The following is a 21,518-nucleotide window of genomic DNA, read 5'->3' on the forward strand; positions in this document are numbered from 1 at the left end:
ACAGCTCCTGTGTGGATTATCTGTGACGCAAGAGATTGATGGAATTCTATTTAAATGACCGTCAGTCTGTCTGTGGTTTTTGTGTTATTCTGATTTATGAGCAGAAAGAAAACACGGAGAGACAGTTGTGTTGTTTTAATGTGTTAATCGTGTTTGATGATTTACCTTTTTCCGTTGTTGACTGATGAGCACTGTCACTGTGAAACGTACGACTATATCAAATGAACACGCGTCATAGTCCAGTCCAGACTGTTTCCTGCAGAATAAAACCAGCAGCTACGGCCAAACCTGTCAGAGCGAGTTCAGTCCCTGCCTGAGATTTATGCTTTTTATTTATACATACATTTCTTGGTGTTGGACGTCTCCGTGCTCCAACACATCTGATTCCAGTCAATCGTCAGGTTCTGTAACGAGCTCGACAATGAAAAGAGAAAATAAGCTGCTGTTATTTAATTTGTTGATTCAGCAGAGAACTGAGACGATTACCAGTCGTCCTATTTTCAGTTTACAAGAATCACTTGGGAATGACAGGTAACGGCTCTATTTGCCCCGAGAGGGAGTCTGGCAGTTTATTTCATATTACAAACCAAATTATATCGTCATTAAAATATTACATAACCGCCTGATATCGCACGGCCTTAAATATAACGTCTGAATAAACTATTCATGTGGAGTGAGTGCATTTCTTATGTTTCACTTATATGGAGGTTTTCTTCTCCAGAAGTGAGACGTTTTCCACAAAATGCACACAAGATTCAAAAACTGATGACTAAAGTCAAAAGACAGATGAACTGATACTCGGTCAGCCAATATCGCTTGCAATTATTTATTTCTACCAATTTTGCCTGTAGAGTAATGAAGTTATTATGATAAAAACCCAAATTCATATAAAAGATGAACCATTTTCTTGGGTCGTTCAGTATTTTATCTAATTCACAAAATGTGTAGAGAATCTTTCTGCGGTTTGCAGCGGCCCGTACTTCACAAAGTGCCGCGTTGGAACCGCTGCGACTGATTAGATTGCTCTGCTGAATGCTGAGTCAGTAGATCACCTGAACGCCGACAGCGTCCACCTCGGAAAACAGTGGAACTTTATCCAGTTTGAGAGTCGGACCGGTGCCGCTGGTGAGCTCAGGTAAAGACGTCTGATTCGGTGTTCTGGTGACGAGACTCGCATCAGACTGCTTGGTTCTTATTGCGGGGATGGTTCCTCTGAGGGTTTTAGGGGTTTTTTTGTCTGCACTTCCCACATGCAGGAGTTAATCACTACTTAGTTCAGAGGCAGTGTCCTCGCAGACAAAACTCAAAGTTTAATCACTTACCTAGAAATCCAGGGTCACTAACACGCCGACCTTAAGTGGACTTACCCAATCCGGACAGAGCGTAAGTACTCCTCTGACTTTTTCTTTTTTTAAATCTAGCAGAAGAAAACCTGTGAAGTATGTCGCAGATAATTTAATCATTTGTATTAAAAAGTTGTCTGACATTTTATTTTGTGCAAATGACATAATAGTGGGATCAAATGTAGACACTTCCCTGGTGAACGACACAAGACGACTAAGAAAAATATATTTTATAATCTGAGCAAGGCAGATCTGTTTCTGCTCACGTTTAGACTGGAACTCGTACGAACAATTATAAACTCACATTGGTAGCATCATAATAAGGAGTAATTATTAGTTGAATTCCAGATTTCCCGTATTTTAGTAATATAAGATAATGTCATCAACAGCTTTCTAACAGATTTCGTTAAAGGTGCCACTCATAGTTAGTCTCAGATTTTTTAGGCATTATATAAATATATTTTGTAATTTTAAAAAAATAACAAAATCCATTAAATTCTTTCCACTATTTCATCCCAATTTATTCATTTTCAAAATGAACAGCAAAGCAGGAATTATTATTATTATTATTATTATTATTATTATTATTATTATTATTATTATCATTATTATTATTATTATTAATAAGATCCTGCACAAGGGAGCGAGATCCTGCACAAGGGAGCGAGATCCTTCACAAGGGAGCCAGATCCTGCTCAAGGGAGCTAGATCCTGCTCAAGGGAGCGAGATCCTGAGATCCTGCTCAGTCAGGGAAGGAAAGAAAAAAGTCCTGTGTGCTGCTGCTAAGACGCCGCCTGCCAGGAGCTGATGATCCGCATCAATCCCCCGGGTGTTAAAAGCTCAGAGGGCACGAGTCCGCAGCTTTTACCCCCCCCCCCCCCCCCACACACACACACACACACACCCCCGGGCTGTGGCAGATTGCACGCGACAGACGCATTTGTGTAACGTACCCTCACACCTGTCGACCCCGGCTCTCACCTGCAGGCCCCGCCCCCTCTGCTCCGGCGCTGTTATGGCTCCGCACACCAACAGGAGGATTAGCGGCTCCAGTGAGCGTGGCGAGCCGGTGAAACAAGGATCCTCGTCTCTTCTCTCAGGGAACCATGAGCTAGTTCACACACGGCCAACGGGTCCGGTAGCTTTTCTAACTTGAGGTTTTTTTAAGGCGAATTGAGTCGAACTTTCATTAAATAAAACTGTTTTGTTTTGGGGTTTTTTAATCGACTATTGGCAGCAGCTGTGAGCACAAAGCAGATTAAAAAGAAAAGAATAGGGTGAAGAGCTAATGAGCGGATAACGTCGCAGGGGGGGTGGACCCGACACCGACCTAATGGCCGCCGAGCCTCAGAGGCGGCGAGACAAGAAACGTCTTTAAGCGTTTTCTTTGAAAATCTTATCTAAATCTCTCCAAATCTAATCTTCATTTTTTATTGAGTTGTCATCTGGACACGAAGTTCCCACAGACGTCCGCCCACTTGTGGTCTTTTATAATTGACCCCGAATTGTCCGAATTATAAAACGCGTGTCTTGTGACCGGGAGGTTCGTTGTGCATCGGCGTCTCCGCACTGCCGTGGAGACGAACGCTGGACGATCTGGAATTCACCGGGGGGGCGACTGAGACGAGCAGATAGTTTTAAAAAAAACTGTGAGAAAAGTGGTGGAAATATGATCCGGCTTCATCAGAAGCAGCCGGGATTACGCGGGTCTCTCGACTCCGCTTGTTTTCTCGGGACGGAGTGAACCGTGTGAAGGATTCAGCGCACGGGGACTTAACTCGGGGTGCGTTCGCGTCCCCGTCGGTCCAATCCGGGTTTCCAGGAATACGTGTTGCACGAAGTGCAGGAAGCACGTCAGCCCTAAATGGCATTACTGAAACTCCTCCTGCTATGTGCTGAGTGGAACAGGCCCGGTCCACGTCTGTCCTTTGGCATTGTTGAGTTTTTTTGTTTTCGTGGGCCGGATCCGTTTATTCAGACCTCTTTGTCGCTTTATTATGACTTTATTCTGCGTCAAATGTCAGCAATGGCACAATGAGATTATTGGTGAGATTGGCTCGTGTTTCCTCGCCGGTCGGCTTGTTGACACTCGTGGTTGTCGTGGCGATGCCAAGTGGGGTTAAGTGTTAAGTCAGAGGTTGGCGGTGCACAGCTGCCGTGTGCCAGACTGCTTCTCCGACTGCTAATTCACAAAATAATAAAACTAACACCGGCCTTTTTGGGAAAAACAATAATAAATCTGTCGCTTGAAATAATTTCTTTACCTTTTCTACAAGATTTGCATCCTGGTTTTTGACGAGCAAATGAAAATTCAGCTAAAAACTTAAAAATTGAATGTTTGACATCCTTAATTTAAACGATTAAAAAAAAAAAAAGGAATCTCTAAGATACTCCTTAAACAGTGCAATTGATTAATATTAGACGGTTCTGATCTGTTGTATGAGAAAACTTTCATTGCCCCAGTAGGGTAATTAGTTTTCACAATCTGTCATAATTTATAACATAAATCACAAGATAATTTCCTAATGTGTGTGTTTAGTAGCAGCTCAGCAGAGGTGGGAAGTAATGAGGAAAAGATGCGTTACGTAATGTTTTCAGATTACTTTTTACTTGTGCTCCCTCTGTTAGAACACAATTCGAGAATGTGTAGTTTGTTTTTCCAAATGTAATTTTACAGACACACAAATATGAACATTTGTAGGTTTTCACTTTAAGATATTTTGGTTTACAGTCGATTTCAGAGTGTTTATCTTGCCTCTTGTGTTATTAAAATGTATAAATTCAAATTTGAAATGCCCTAAAATTAAAGTTTTACATTATATTAATAGTGATTCATTCTGGAGCCAGCCAAATGATTATTAACTCACATTAACAAAATGGTTAATAAATAATTAAGGATTAGGATCCATGCTGAAAACTATAGTTTCTATATAAAATAAGAACTCATTATTTATAATATTATAATATTTCTATAATCACTATATATACATTTATTACAAAAGCATGTGTACCTCTTACCGCTGTAGTTTAACCTGAACTGATCCATACAGATTATGTGTTTATATTTTATGAAGCCATGTTTGATATCTGGTGAGTTGCAGAGTGTAAAGATTATAAAGTTTATTTTTCATCACTGTTTTAAACACAGCATTGTTTTCTGTGAATTATTTAGTGTACAGTTTACTCTAATTCTGCTGCGTCGGCTCTACCAGTGCTTCTTATGAGCTTTAGGTGTTGAATATGACCTCAACACAAGAATAAAACAGGAAAAACGACATTCATCTGCTGCTAATGTAACCTGGATGATTGTGAACCGTCTGTTTTGAACGGAATCGTCCTCATAGAGCTTAAAATGAGCCGGTTTGATAATTGTGAGGAGAATAGAATTGAAATACTTCATTTATTCCATCTGGAAATTCTTAAAATACACCGTTTTTCTTCAGATGCAAAAACTAAAAGTAAAGTTGTGACATAAATAATACTCTACAATACTGAGTTACATGTGGGGGAAAAAAAAGGAAAATACCAGAATTTCAACAGTAACTAAAAGTGTTACAGATGTGTTATACTATTATTTTACCCAAAGAAATTCTACCTTGTTCTTGTGCAGCCACATGGGGATGTTTGATTGTTCTGGAACGGCCTGAAATAATAAATCAATGAAAATAATGATAAAATATGCAATAATAAAGAAGATGGTAATTGAATCAGTTTGACATGAAAGTACGTCAACATACAGGAAAGTTGCGTCATCACTACTATAGAAGTGCTTGTCTTTTTAACAAGTGGAATCTGTCCCTCTTAAAGTTATCAACTTCTGGCTAAAGAGTGCCCATAAATATATAAGTGGACATTCTTATATCATTCTATACCTTCTTAATAAAGTCAAACAAAATGAAACTTATTTGTAGATTTCTGTGGTTGAAAATGACCATTTGAAGAGGATTTACAAATACAGAGCCGAGATTAGAGAATTAATTGTCGACCTCCAAGAAGAGTTAAATAGTATTTACAACTAAATAAAGGATTTTATGATTTTTGCCATAAAAGACAGCGAGTTATCTGCTCAGAATTTAATTTATGTATCACAGCGTGACACGTATGATGTTTCAGTGGCAGCGTCGAAGGTTCGGCCGCGGCTGCAATAATACTACTTAATTTAGATTGTTTTATTAGAGGAAGTTTGGTGGTAAATATCACCCTCTTTGCCCGAGGACGAGACATCAGATTCATGTTCGGACTTTATTGTTGTGAACATGAACGGTTCAGAATCTGTCTGAAGCTGCGACAGAAAGAAATATTGTGTTTTTATCGCGGACCTGATTTTCTGGGTTTACTCTTTAGGTTGATTTGGAATTCCCCAGATGTGGTACTGATAAAGAAACATCTAATCTGATCTGATCTGATCTAATCTAATTTATATTGTGTCTTTTAATCAGTACAGACCAACCGTGTAGCGCAAGTACATTTTTGCAGCATGCTGCATGGTCCTCTTTAAAGTTGTACATTTAGAGAAGGGTGGTAAAGATACTTCTTTTATGTGTCGGGATTCATTTGAAAAACAGCAGAATTAAATCTGTCATCTCGACGTCAATGATGATGATCGAATAGAACAGAACTGCGTCTAAATTTCTCCTGAATATGAGTCAACAACTAGAAAGACAAAGTAGATACTACGTCTACTGGAGTCAGTACTTCAGAGTACAGAGAGTTTTTTGAACAGATAAATGGGCTTCCAGGAAAGTTCAAACCAACGTGATGATGTGCTAATTTGGGAAATTTTGCAAAAACAATCAGCTGGAAATGAATCTTTTTCTCATTTTCATTAAAGAAGACAACATTATGGAATTGTTATATTTGATCTACTCATGTTCAGTATTTCCACTTTTCCATTTCACAGTTCTTCACATTTCTATTTCTTCGTCTGCCACCAAACAAAGAAATGTCTATCAGCAGCCTCCGCCTGCCAACGTCACATTGTCTACTCGCCTCAGCTCGCTTGGGAGCGCGCGCCAGTCCGTACTGGAAAGATGGAAAAACCCCATATGTAGTCAAGACCAGGATCTTGAAAATATGGTCTGGAGTAGTACAACAGTAGTGAGACCAATGACTACAACCATAGTCCATGGGTGTAGTACTCTTAGAAAAACTTTAAGCCATTTTGAAGGCGTTTTCAGAAGAACAAAGTACCCCGAGAAAATACAGAAAGTCCCAGTTGGGACTTGGACCGGGGATGTTCCTACTGGGAGATGACAGTGCTTACCACTACCACAATACTTTGGGTAAAGTTAGATGCAAAAGCAGCGTTATAGTTTTATTTAGCAGGAAATCCACCTGTGACGGTGGCTTTGCCCGGGACCCCACCGCAACGGCACGGCGCCTAAACTCCAGACTGAGGTTGGTTCATCATCAGACCAACGCTCATCACAGACCTTTCTTAGTATTTGTACTTCTCTGGCCTGTCTGCCACTCTCTCTCTCCCTCTTCTATCCCTCTCTCTCTCCCTCTTCTATCCCTCTCTCTCTCCCTCTTCTATTCCTCTCTCTCCCTGTCCTATCCCATGTACTTCTCCCCCCAACCGGGGGGATGGCCGCCCTTCCAGAGTCTAGGGTCCGCCCCACGCTTTCTTCCTGAAGAGGGACTTCTTATGAACTTCTCTCCATGCGAGGGAGATTTTCCTGGTTTCCACTGTTGCTTTGTTCCATCTGCTGCTCTGGAAGGTTTAGTTGGGTTCTGTTGTACTCTATCATTGTAAGAGGCTCTGAGATGTTTGTTGATGTGATTTAGCGCTTTACAAATAAAATTGAATTGAATTGAATTGAAGCAAACCAGCAAGTTATGAAAAACAGAATAATTAAACACGAGCAAATTGGGTGGTTTTGAAACAAACAGGCGTTTTTTTGTTTTATTGTTCCACTTCAGATTATTTTCTGGCAGCAGGACTTCCTGGGAATAATGTTCTCCAGTTTTACAAGCATTTAGTCATTTTAAATGAGAGCGTGTCACACGGGGCACCAAAAGCCCCAAACTTCCACCATCCAGCACGGAAGCACCGTCTGAATGTCACATGAAAAATACATTTTCCTTGAGCAATTCTGCATTTAGATGTGAAGCGCCGCACTCAGAGCCTCGTGGTGAACGTCTGATGGTCATATTTACCGCCGGTCTGCCGTTCGAGAGGGGAAACGTCGAATGAACCACCCCCAAGACGGCAACAGGCTGGAAATCGACTCGGGTTCTTCTGTCCTGAAGACGGGGGCACGGTTCGTCTAATGACCTGCGATATGTGAGGAATCCTCTGACAGCTCCCCAAGGCCTCAGATGCTTCTTCATGTCTCAACCCGCTGCTTCAATAATTTACTGTATATTCACAGTTCATTACTCATATCTCATAAAATGTACTCAGAAAGGTAACCAACACACCAAATCGTTGTTTTGGCGACAAGGAAAATGTCTGTTAATGGAGGAAAAAGCTAAGACATTTAATCCGCCATGGAATTGTGAGCTTACTCGGAACTAAATCGAGAGGCTTTCTTTGGTTTTCCAAGAAAAATTTGGTGGAAATTTTACCAGCAGTGACTTCCTGTTTCTAATCGGGCCTGAGCTGGTGCAGGGTTCACCTCTGGGCTCCATAACACTCGCACGAAGGTGACGCTCACCACTCGCATGCATATCCTAGCTGACGTTTAGTAAAAAAAAAAAAGAAAAATGCAGGATACACCCTGGACAGGTATGCATTATAATAATACACCAACAATATTCACACAACAGCATGTCTTTCTATTACGTGTCATAAGTTATCTGCGGAGCCACATGTGGCTCTTGAGCCCCTCTGTAACGGCTCCCTGGAGATTTACCAAAAACCGACGAATAAACGATTTTATCAGATTTTATTTACCAAAAATATCCTAAAAATGTAAAACAGCAAAACGTGCTAAAAAAAACAAAAACAAACTGGCACAAACCACCAGAAAAACAAAAGAGGAAAAACAAATCCAAACAAGTAAAAGTAAAAAGAGTGAAAATAGCAGACACGTTGTTAAAAGCACTTATGTAAACAGCTAAAAGTGGTAAATTTGCCACAACAACCAAAATGGAAAAACTGCAAGACAAAAATACACGAAACAGCAAAAATTAAAATGTGAAGATAGAAGCAAAAAACTAACAAAATAAGTTGTAGTTTTAGTGTGTTTTTAAAATGCATGCATATAGGATCAGTCTGATAAATACTATCTAACAGTTAAGTTGTTTAAGTCACGATGTTTTGTGCTTCAAAGTGATGAGATGATAGCAGATCCAATCGCTTTACTTTAAATGAGCTTTTTATTTTGATAAAAAAGAAAAGAGCTGCTGGTTAGCGTGTCTCAATGGGTACTATTTCTCTAAACTCCCAGAGGACCACCAACACAAAATATACCCAGTGAATATATAAATTAGCTGCGTTTTATAAACTACATGAAGGTTGGTAGTCTAAAGCTGCTGTTAGTCAATCAATCTTTTCTTTTAATGCACTTTATGTGCCCCCATCCTGTAAATAAAAACATTTCATTTCCAGTAAAAACACATTAGTCTTGCGTTTCCATTTCAGAAAAGATTCGTCTTTACACTGCAATATTTTACTATATGCTATATATTTCACACGGAAATGGCAGAAACTGCTCCGTATGTAATGAAGCTAAATGAGAAAGGTGGTTGGAAGCATCCTAACAGTTACTTCTCATGGTTACTAATCAGTTATTAACAAAGAAGTTATGTTTTCATCTGCCTGTATTTATTTATTTATTTATTGTATGCATGCATTTATGTGTATTTTAATGCAAAAACTATGAACCCGAATTGGCTGAAATCCTCAGAATGATTTCTCACCATTCAAAGACCAATTCAGTAGATCTTTGGGAGGTGAACAGAAAACCAAATCCTCCCAGCTTTCTTGTTCGTCGCTGCAGAAACAGGTTCCTGTTTTCAGACTCGTGGAGAAAGAGCGGTGTTGGTCCGCAGAGTCGCGGCAGCCTCAGTCGGCCCTGCAGGCCGTGTTCAGGTTCAGTTTTGGGACACTTTCATTTAAAATGGAAGGAAATGGATGTGAAACACAGAAACACACTTTGTATTGAGTGAAGTGAGCTGTAGACGGGCGGCTCGGGTGACAGTGTGCTTGGCTGAACGCAGGTCAGACAATAAGAGGGATGCTCAACATAGAAAACAGTGATTCACTGGCGTCTGGCGCTGGCGGGGACGGTGAAAGTGTTCGAGACGTTCAAAGAAATCCAGGTCGGCGTGCGGCGCACACGCAGCCGGTCTCACCCTGCCCACTGTGAGAGTTATCGCTCGCCCACAGCGCCGAGTTATCCTCGCACTGCCTGAACATCAACATCATAAACTACAGAGGCTTTTATTGCAGCGGGAGGGGAAATGAATTTGTCCGACTCAGTGCAGCTTTCTGGAACGGTTCACCAAGAGTTCCCCAGAGCGACGTTTCTGATCTCCATCGTACGTTTAGTGGCAAAGGTTGTGTTAAAGCCATGATAAGGAGCTTTTCTTTATTTTTTTTATCTTTTTTGACAAACCTTGTTCTGTTTAACTGGAGCAGGAAAAGTTCAGGTGTAAAGAAGCATTCTACTATTGACCAAGAAGGATAACTGCATTACTTTATTCCCAACACAGCGTCCACATCTTATGTTTACCAAAATTGGTATTTTAATAAAGTTTCTGCATCAATTTTTTTGGGGCCTTTAAAAATAAAAGGAGTGCAAGTAACACTTTTTTTTTTTTTTTAAATACCGTAGTTTCCAGACTATTGAGCGCATTTGACTATAAGCCGCACCCACCGTATTTAAAGGAACGGCAAGGCAAATTTATTTCTAGATCACCATTCAAACACAGTTCACAGTGCTTTACAAAGAAATGAAATAAATATATTAATAAAAGAAATACATTAAAACAAGTAATGAAGAATCTCAGTCTCCAGATTTAAAAAGAAAGAAAGGTCGGCGTTACGTGATGCACCTGAACGCATCACCGATCAGCGCCTTGAAGCTCCTTAACACGTAAATATGCATAAATTAGCCGCGTCATTGTTTAAGCTGCAGCGTTCAAAGCGCGTGAAAAAAGTAGTGGCTTGAAATTACGGCGGATGCGCGTTTGTTTACCACTTTTGTGGTTATCACGTTTTTGTGTTTTTATTTCAGAGAAATTTCGCTTTTGCGCGGCAATGTTTGGAAAATTATGTCTGTAGAGAAAAAAAAAAGTGGAAAAAAGGAAAGAAAATGATTTCCACTTATATAGAAACACTGAAAACAATGTAGTTAGGGTGTTGGGCCACTAGAAGGTGCTGTTGTTTGTTTTTGCAGTGAAATCACACAAGTACAATGTTGGTACACGGACACTCTAGTGGACAAACGACCAAATTAGATTTTTATTACAGTGACTGTCAAAATAAAAGTACCAAGTCCAGGAGGACATGGAGTCATGACACCACGGAGGAAACGTTGTTCTGATTGTCTCTTCTGAGCATGTGCAGAAGTACTAGTTACTACAGTTGCTGTGCATGTGCAGTAACGGCATTTCAGGAAAGTTGCGTTTCCCCCCGTTTACATAGAGACACGGTCAGGACGGGTTTTTTTAAAAAGTTGAGTTTTCCAAAAGTTCCACCTTGGGGGCCTGTTTTTAAAAAAAGTTGTTTTCAGTGGCTACGAGCAGCATTGTCATGTAAAGGGAAACCCACATTTTTAACATTTTCACTTGAAACGGTGTAAACGGGGCTTCGGTGACGTGAAGGGGCAACTTGTTAAACGTGTTGATAAAAGTTGCTCCTTTAATGACAACAAACTGTCGTGTGTCGAGAAGCTTAGTCAGTTTTTAACAATGATTTAGATACATTTGAATATGCAAAGTTATTTAATTCTATTCTATGAGAATATGTGATGATGTTATTTTGAGATTATATTCTACATATTCAAATATTTAATTTTATATAGTATATTTTTGTTTTGCTATTAGTCCTGCCATCAAACTCAAATAGATTGTTGCGGCTCTCTGATTCACTTATACTTGTGTTTGTCTCACTTCTGTTTGTTGAGATCATGAAAAATGACGTCCAAAGCTGAATATAATGTGTTTAAACTGTGTGTATGTGGAAGCACATGTATGCCATACAATATTTACGTACTATATGTGTGTACACACTATCTATATTTTATGTTTCTGTCACACAGTAAATGTGACTACATGTATGTATCCGTAGCTATAAATACGTTCTTCTGCTTGCTTGTTTATACACATAAATAGTTGAATTTCAGTTGTGTTTATATATATGAGCACATCAAATAAGAAAAAAAAAAGAAAACATTCAACTCAGTTTGCGACTTTTCCTTCTGGAAAGTAGATAAAATAGTTTATCATTAATCATTAATTGTAATCAACTTCTGTGTTTTATGTTTTATGTGGCTGGACGCTCTTGAAAAAGAGATTTTTAATCTCAACGAGGTTTTTTTTCTGGTAAAGTAAATGTTTAAAAAAAAAAAAAGAATAGACTACCTCCCCCTTTTAGAAATCATTGTTAAAAGCTTTTAAGAAAATGGTTACTTTATTACAAATATTTCCCGGATGAGGAAGCAAATAGCTGTTGTTAATATGTAAACCATAGAGAAGCAGTTAAAGTACTAAAACAGCTGAAACGTATAATAATTAGAGTTGATGTGTCAGACTGAAGATTAATCTTCTTGTTGGCTCCGTGTGGTTCTGCAGCGACGCCTCCTCATTAGAGCTGCTGTGATTTACTGAAACAAACATGTGCTTCATCCCTCCTGTGTGTGGTTGAATAACAAAAACTAAATATTAATACTTAAAAACACACGTTTCTCCTTCCTCCTCCATATTGTGGCGATAATCTTTGTAGTTTCTCATGAATCGTGCACCTCTACTTCGCTCCGCTCTGTGTTTTCCTCGTCTTTTTTATTTAATCTGAATTTGGAATTCTCTTCTATTCCCACAGGGACTTTCGGTTTTTGTTTTGTTGACTTGACATCAGACTAAATCCATACCGGCGTCCAGAAGCTGCATTTTATTACCCGTGAACTGCTGGAGTTCAGCCTTCATGCTCCGTTTGGATGGTCTTCACTTTCAGACATGTTGAGTTTGACGTGTTGGGATCTGGAAGCATTATCAGTAATGTGATTTGGGTTTAGCCAGGAGACTGTTTTCACTTTGCCTTCGTGGGGAGGAAAATATAAACCTGGATCTCTTCACATATCACACAAACTCCAATAACTACTGTATGAGTGAATGCAGGCTGAGGAGTCAGGACTAATAACTCCTCCACACAAAAAATAAAGTTCTTCTTTCCTCTTGGTGCAAACGTGGTAAAAAAAGAATAAATAAACTAAACTAATTGGAGGAAACATTTCATGGTGGTTGAAGTGACAGAAAGTGACGCTGCCGGGAGCCGAGGCTCCATTTATATGTTGTTTCAAGTGAAAACGGTGGAGTCAGTCAGCGCAGTAGCAGCGTCTCTCCGTTTCCACGGAGACGGGGTCGGGTGTTTCCAAAAAGTTGTGTTTGCCCACATAGACGGAGTTGAAGCTTTTTCTAAAAGTTGTATTTTTTTCCCCCCGTTTTCATGGAGACCGAGTCGGAGCATTTTCAAAAAGTTGCGTTTCCCCCCCCCCCCGTCTCCACGAACATTGGACATTTTCCAAAAGTTGCGTTTGCCCACATAGACGGAGTTGAAGCTTTTTCTAAAAGTTGTATTTCCCCCCCGTTTCCATGGAGACGTAACATTTCTCAAATAGCTGTGTGGCTCCAATTTCATTTGAATCCATTTTCTAAATGCGACCGCCATCAACGTGTGACTGACGTCATGGATAAGCGCTAGAGGAAGCGGCTCCTCCACAATAAAAGCTGTTAAAAGCTCTACTCTCTTTTTTCCTCATCCTCCTTCTTTCCTCGTCATTTTGTCGCCTCGTATTTAAACAACTTGAAAATGAATGTACACGCTGAGCAGTGCTGCCACATATGGCCTCTATCACCATCGTTCATTGATTTCTTATGAAGAGTTAATTGATCATCGCTTCACAAAAGTTTAAGAGCGACAACAAGGCCAGGTTAGCTATCTGAAGGTTGTTTTTGTTTTTTTATTCCTGCAACCTTCCATAACAGGTTGCAGGAGCCCTGCAGACATGAGAGAGCTGCCAATTTCCTTCCTATCCTCTCAAGAAAAGCACTTTTTATTGTTGTCAATAGAGAATGAATAAAACGAAGCTGTGGCAGCTGAAGATGCGGATTAGAATGAGGGTTAGTGGTTCCTCGAGTAGGAAGCAGCAGCAACACTTCCCTGCAGCACATCCTGACCCTGGGTTAACTGAGAGAAGGTATGCAGAGACGAAACATCTGCCTCGACCACCTGAAAAAGTCTCTGACATGATGTTACTCTGTCAGTCGTAGACTTCCTAAGAACCACCACAGGGTTTTTGCATTCATTCCAACACGAACGCTGAAAGCCAAGACGCCAGGACTGGTTTAAACTTGAGCAGATGATTGGGTGCGCCCAGGGTTAACTGTAAGGTAGCGTTCACAGTTCGGAGAACAAGATATAACGGGCAGAAATGCTCAAAATAATGTAGTTTTCATGTTGGGCCACTAGTGGGCGCTGTTGTTTTTAAAGCGAAATCACACACGCACGTGCAGAGAACGATATATTATAAACCTTAACAATGTGAGTTCACGGACATTCTAGTGGACAGACGACCAGTTTGGATTGTTAATACGACTATTGTATGTATTATATACAACTATATTGTTGTGATTGTCCATCGACTTGCACATGTGCAGAAGAACTATTCACTACATCCGTGGCGCTCAAGCAGCGTTTTAGAGACGGGAGTTATTTTGAACAGTTCCACTTTGGTAGCCGCTTTCAAAAAGTTTGAGTTTTCACGTATTCAGACCGTGAAGCGTTTGTGGCTTTGTGGTGTCAGTTGTTGCGTTGACATTTCCACAAATTCTTTGATTCGCTTTAACTCCACCAAGTGTGACGAATGTCAACACACCCTAGGAGTATCCTCACCATGTAGGAAGTTGGGAAAGTACTCAAGGTACTGCAGTGGGGAGCTTCTTCTGCTTTCGTCCGAGTCAATCGTAAAAAAGCAACGGTACTTGGTCTTGCACGCTCAGACCTAAATGTCCAATGTGGTGGTGAAATAAAAGCAATGCACAATGAAAGTGAACATGAAAAGGAGAATCCCTGATGAATGTATTGTATCTCTGAGGAAGTGATTCCAGTCCTTTCTTGCAGACGAGCCCTTCGGCTGCTGGGAAGCCTCGCCTGACAGGAAAATATAAAGCAGAACACGTTGACCTTTAAGTACCTCTATAATTAGTGAACAGTATTGGTATACAACGGTTACACAATAGAAGCTATTCAATGCGTAGCAAGACGTTCCTCTCCAGTCACCCTGCTCTGTCGTAGATTGGCGACAGTCCCACCATTACAACTGTCTCCTTCATAAAGTCCTTGATTCTGCACATTATTGCAGATTACATGGATTGTGGATTAGGCCTTGTAGGTAATTCTAAAGAGATTTATTAGCGTGATCCATCATCTGCCTGTAACGTCACCGTCTCATTGCTCTTATACGTTCTGAACGTTTCTCCCAGAACAGAATTCTGTCTGTTTTATGGAAGCGTGGTATGTCGTTCGTGCCGCGGCACGCCGGTTCCCATAACTCGTGTGTGTTCAGTGGAAGACACGCACGCACAGGCACAACTGCTGTTATTTACATTGTGGAGAGGAAACTGAACCGAAGGGTTCCCACAAAGCCTGGAAGCCTGGCATCTTCCACTCTGCAGGGTTGGAGTCCGACACAGAACAAACCAAATCCGATAGAAGTGAATCAAAACATCCTTCATATAACATCGATGTCCACGATGTCAGGAGCGAATTCAGCTCAGAGCTTCACTGAGAAGAAAAACGTCTTTCTTGGGATGTCAAAAAAGTCTGAGTGGAAATAAGTTAATAATATTCTCAATCTGTCCGCCTGTACCCGGGTTAGACTGAGAAGGAATACAGTGTTCTTTTAAATTAATACATTACTATTTACTATTGTGTGTATCTTGTTTTCATGTTTGCACTTGTACCGTCACGTCCTGCATGATGAATTATCCCAGTTTGGACTTTGGGAATATTTTCCGGTACGTCAAGCCGTGCAGCAGTTTTGCACACGAGGTCGAAGTCACTCCACTGATTCGACTTCACATCTGTGGCTCCGGCGGTGGAGCGAGTTGTGTCCTCAACGTTGGTGGTGCAATCATTCCTCGTGTCCGCCTGTCAAAAGTGTCTTTGGGAAGAATCAATCAACCGATTTCAAACACATCGCCTTGCATGGATTCATGTTTGAGTGACTGGATGTAATGAATGATGCTTCAAAACAGGTGCAAGAGGCCCATTTACTCTTCATCTCACCATGTCACTGCTGGTTTGTCTTCGCCAACTGCCTCATAAACTTTTAATGGCTATAAAAGCCATGTTATTATGCAGAAATGCAGTAATAAGAGCATCACAGATACTCGTGTCACTACAATAAATACCTGTACTGATGAAAAAGAACCCGGAGTGTACAACGCTCCTTCTGCATAAAAAAAGCAGCCGCTGTTCCAGAAACTTCTGGGGATCAAGGAAGGTGACAAACGCCTTGTAATCTGGTGAATAATGTTGTCCAGGATCCCGCCGTGGAAGCTGTAGTGAGCGCAAGTAACTTGTACTGGACCTTCCAAGAATGACCTCTTGGAACAGTCCATCTTGAAAATGGTTTTTCACAATAAATCTGCACCAAAATCTCTTTCTTTTCTCCTTCAGCCATCGTAGGTTGACAAAACACAACCATGTTTCTGTAGCAGGCCCTGAGTCGCCAACTCAAAGTCTGATTGGTGATCGACACCTGCAGAATTGAACGTAAAAGGCCTCAGACAGGTTCCTCTACCCCGGCAACAGGTGACGGTGAAATGCGATTGGTTAAAAGCTTTAATGTAGAATTACACGTCTGGAAGCAGCGCGGCCACGAGAGAAGCCATGAGAGGAAGCAGACAGACTGGAATTATTTAAGAAGTATTCATGGACAAAATATAACTAACTATCTGTGATTCAGATATTTTTCTTCGGCCTGCAGAGAAGATCCTAGACGGCCGCCACGAGCATATAGAGATATAAAAACCCAGCGTATCAAACACCATAGCATATATAATCGTAACAAGGATATCTAAATAAATACTATCATCTACTAAAGCTCCATGGAAACGGTGGAACTGTTGTCTTAAATTCGACGCCATAAGCGTTGGACATTCAATCCACTGTTTTAAATCAACATACTGGCCACGTACAAAGAAGAGGAGATGAGTCGCCAGGGGTCGGTGTTAAAGTTGGCATTGAGAAGGAGGTACAATCGTTGGTGGTCCGTGAGGCCGATGAGACGTAACAGAGTCTGATCTCAAGGCTTCCCTGAAGACTGTTGGTGGTACTGCGACATTCTGTTCAGGATTGACAGGAATAGGAATGAAACTAATGCAAATAACAGGAAGTAGCTTTCATGCGTCTCCGTAACGTCAACCAGCCGTGAGCATTAAGCCTCAACCTCAATTGTTTGAAGACCAGAAGTCTAACAAACGTGTCTCTCTTTGCTTTTGCAGATCTTACAGGTGAATCTAGTGATGTCCATCCTGCTGTATGTGATGGTCCTCGTGTACCTCTATGGTATCCAGGCAACCAACATGGACAGCGGTCGTCAGGGGCAACAGCAAAGTCCCGACCCTTTGAACTCTCTCATAATCCAGCTGCTTCAGGCCGACCTGACGAGGGGGAAGACCCGGGGGAACCAGAGCCACCAGGGCAGGAGCAGGGACCCTGAGCCGCCTCTGCTGAGCGCAAACATCCCTTTGGAGGAGCGAGGCGATGCGGAGCAGTGGGGGGTCGAGGGTCGTAGTGGCGGCGGCGGCAGCAGCGGCGGCGTGGTCAACCAGCAGGTGATGCTGTTGGACACGGACCTTCTCAGGCAGCACAAGCGGTACAACTCGCCCCGGGTGCTGCTGAGTGACCGGCTACCGCTGCAGCCGCCGCCGCTCTACCTGGCGGACGACTTCGTCAGCGGCGGACCGGACGGCGGGGCGGCGGGAAACAAGACGCGGAAGAAGCGCTACGCTGAGCACAGGAGCTACCGGGGGGAATACTCGGTCTGTGACAGCGAGAGCCAGTGGGTGACGGACAAAACCCAGGCGGTGGACACCAGGGGCGACCCCGTCACCGTTCTGGCCAAAATCAAAACCAGTGCCACGCAGGACATCAAACAGTACTTTTATGAAACGCGCTGTCGGACCCCGCGGCCCTTTAAGGGGGGCTGCAGGGGCATCGACGACAAGAACTGGAACTCGCAGTGCAAGACGACGCAGACGTACGTCCGAGCGCTGACGCAGGTTCGCAACTCGGTGGGCTGGAGGTGGATACGCATAGACACTTCCTGTGTGTGCGCCTTGTCGAGGAAACGTCACAGGACGTAAACCAAACAGCTGCTGTGGACTACCCCATTGGAATTACTCCCTCCTGCACGGGATTTTCTGCCCCAGGCACAGCGCCAAAGGATTACATGACACCTTCATGCTCTACGACGACGCCCCGACCGAGGACTTCATGGATCCATTTAAACCGTATTTCACATTAATGTGCTGCAATATCCACAGGCCGCGGCACCACTGCTGTTACCAAAAGAACTCACTGAAGAGGGGGCCGGGGCGGGAGGGAATACATGTGTGTACATATAAATTATTTAAATTATATGAAATGCATGTAGTTTATACATGTTTATCTATCTATATATGACGTATGAATATATTTGTGTTATTTATTGAAAGAAGTCTTCAAAAAGGAAAAAAAAAAATGTCTATAAAAAGGAAAGAAACAAGCTATGAACTCATTATGAGACGATAGTACAGAGCAGGGCTGCAAAAAGGTGCTTCACAGTGAGACTTTACATGTGCCTTGACTTGTGTGGCTGCGGAGCAGAGAGACGGGAGACGGGAACTCGCGGTTGGAGGGTTGGGGGTGAACTCACCGAGCCGACCGGACCCTCAAAGTCCCAAGTAGTTCAGATACGACCAGACATCCTGGGACCAAAACACTCGATTTGACGTTTGTGACCAGACATTTTATATTCACACTGCGCTCTCACGAATTGACACAACTTTCAAGATGTAACGCACGGCGAGTCGAGTCATTCCTCCTCAGGTCCAAATTGCTCTTGTGGAATCTGCTGGCAGTGACTGAGAATGTTTGGTTTACCACCGACCACGTTGACGCTGTTCACCAAGTTTTACTCACACATGGTATCGTGAGCTGTTTTTGTTTCTTCCTTTTAATAAAAAAAACTTTTATTTCTTAATGCTGGAAACATTTCATTGATGGAGTCACACTTTCAGTGAACAACAGAGCCAAAGGTGACATTTTCCTGAGAATATTATATTTTAATATTTTTTTCTTTGTTGTTAAAAGCATAAAAATTACATTATCACAAAATATAATATATTGATAAGTATTTGTTCAGGTTTTTTTTAACCAGAGGCAACAAATAATTAATATTCTTGATCAATTTAATTTAATTTAATTATCACTTTTTTCACATGTATATCTCTAATAAAATGTATATATTTATAAAGCAAAACAAATATTGGGATAAAATTACATTTAATAATATGGCTTCAGGTTATGCAAGTGATTTTCAACATTGTCTTTTCACAAACACACGATATTACATTTTATACTCAAATGTTTGGGAGACGGTTGATGGACGTGTGTCACTAGTGTGACCGTGCGATGGGTTTGTGATTGAGTGTCAGTAATATAAAGGTTTTTCTTCATTATCACTATTTAACAGCAGATTTTCCAGCTTTTAGATATTTATTAGTATTTATTCACACGACGCTTCAAGTGAAAAGTCGTTTTTGTATTTTAGTTCTGGTAAAGTTTTACATGAAAAAGGTCAGTTTACACGGGTAATAACATCAATCTGAGATAGAAATACGTTCTAAACATTAAAAACGGGCAGACGACCACGTTGGATTGTTATTACAGCGACTCTGAACAACAGAACTACAACCTCTCAGGAGGATATGAAGCGGGAGTCACGACACTTTTCTCCCACTCTGAATGAACTATTGTTCCAATTCGGTGACAAAAATCAATTATCTGCAGGATAAAAGCAAAGCGGAGGCAGCCAGCTTTCTGAGCGACGCCTACAAAGGATCCCACTGTGTGCAGCGCTCATGCAGGATGAACTCCGGGTCCAATCTCCCTGATGGTTATCAGCATTTCACACTTAATATCAGATTTTAGTCACAGCACTTTAAGTTGGGGGGGGGGGGGGGTGGGGACCCAGAGAGGCATCAACAGGGGATTCAATTTCTAAGGAAACTCAGGATCTTGATTCTGGGTCACAAAGTTCTTTATTGGTTTTTGCATGAAATAGATTAAAATCCAATTATTACAAGGGCGATTCACTTGAGAAGGAAGTATCACAACAACCTGCAGCGCGAGACGTGAAGGTTCAAAACAGGAAACCAATAGAGCGAGGACAGTAAGAAATAAAAGGCAAGACTCGTGGTTAAAACATGCAGTGAATTTACAGTGAACATCCAGAGGACGCTGGGAGGAGGTGAAACATTGCAGATGACACAGTGCGTCAGTGTCCAAAGCCGGTCCCGAGCATAAATCATAGGAGGCCTCATTAAAACTGGGAGGACAGGAAATGGAGTCGTTCCAAGATTAAGTGAGTAGATCTGAGGTGGAGTCGGTGGAACGGTCAAAAGGCTTCTGGAGAGCAGGAAGCTGCGCATGTCTTACATTTTAGTGGAAAAATCAAATCTTACAATAAAGTTGGGATAGCATTTTTAGATATAGATGTACAATTACACTGTGAAATCAACAAATTAAAATAAGTGCAAAACTTCCAAAACAAGTCAAATTATCCGTCATGTCTGAAAATAAGATTTTAAAATCCTGATAAGTGGAAAATAATTGGCAGTGTACACTGATTACCAGCGAGCTGGAGCATGTGGCGATCTACAGTCCACGGTACGCTATACTATATATACTGGAGCCTTCAAGTAGCTAAACAGTACTACTCATACTTTTACTCATCCTTCAAAAACGTGGTATCCGTATTTTAGGATTGTTTATCAATTAAAGGCTCCATTGAAAGGTGCATTGATCCAGCTGGGAACTTGGAAAGTTACCAGTTGGAGAATTTAGTTGGGAAGGAGTAAAACTCGTAACTAATACAAAATAAAAAAATACAAAATAAAAGATCAGTCCAACATGGACACACGAAGCCGCTCGCCAAGCTTCACTTCCTCAGCAGCGTCTGTCCGATGCGTCCCGGCTGACTTGTGACGCCCGAACATAACGTAACATACAGATGCTGTACAGTCTATATAAAGACCCAATGAAACTTTTATGGCTTCTATATGCGTCTGATCCGCGCCTTCGATATTATGACAATGAACCTTGTGAACTGCTTTTTCTGCCGTGAACTGAACCGAGGCGCCGGCTTCAGCACTGCCCGTCATTATCAACCGGATTCAAACCAAACTGGGAGCTTTGGAAGGAGACTCACTGCCTCCTTGTTGTGTATATATATATATATATATATATATATATATATACATATAATAATAACTGTTATATTTCCCAGCTGATTTTTGTTGTCATCTTAATGTTAAATTTCAGCTCCGACTCGCAGATTTCCGGCTTGATTTGACGTCCCGGGTGGCATGGTGTCCAAACGAGCGCCGACCTTTGACCTTTCTCCTGTGGGGGCTGAAGACAAAGAGAAGCTAATGCGTATTTAATCTCCATTCTCTGGCCGTCGTCATGCCGGCGCATTGCTCAGCTGTTTTGTTCTCCCGCCACGTCATTTCTAAGTCCTTTTCCTTCAGAACAAACCAGATTATGGAGCATCTTCCTCTAACTGTTGCTGAATCTAATGGGTGAATTCCACAGTAGCGACCAGTGGAAGGTCCCCCCCCCCCCGGCTGATTATCTCTCACCAGATCCTTTAAACAAAAGGTGACAGCATGAATTAGCACTCCCGCGATTAACCGTCACCTTTCTGAGTCCCAGTAACCCCGACGCCCCCCCACAT

The 21,518-nt window shown here is 41.6% G+C and overlaps 1 protein-coding gene across 1 annotated transcript in view; it reads left to right on the plus strand.

Moving 5' to 3' along the window:
- The window catches only part of ntf3 (neurotrophin 3), a 39,328-nt gene extending 21,086 nt beyond the window's left edge, over nucleotides 1–18,242 (plus strand). Inside the window, exon 2 of the mRNA XM_080491667.1 lies at nucleotides 17,020–18,242. Within this exon, the coding sequence (XP_080347793.1) occupies nucleotides 17,020–17,883 (864 nt within the window). The 3' untranslated portion in view covers nucleotides 17,884–18,242. The remainder of the gene's footprint in view (nucleotides 1–17,019) is intronic.
- The last annotated feature ends 3,276 nt before the right edge of the window (nucleotides 18,243–21,518 follow it).

This window comes from Lipophrys pholis, assembly GCF_963383615.2.
Source record: "Lipophrys pholis genome assembly, chromosome: 22".
In the NCBI taxonomy this organism is placed as follows: domain Eukaryota; kingdom Metazoa; phylum Chordata; class Actinopteri; order Blenniiformes; family Blenniidae; genus Lipophrys; species Lipophrys pholis.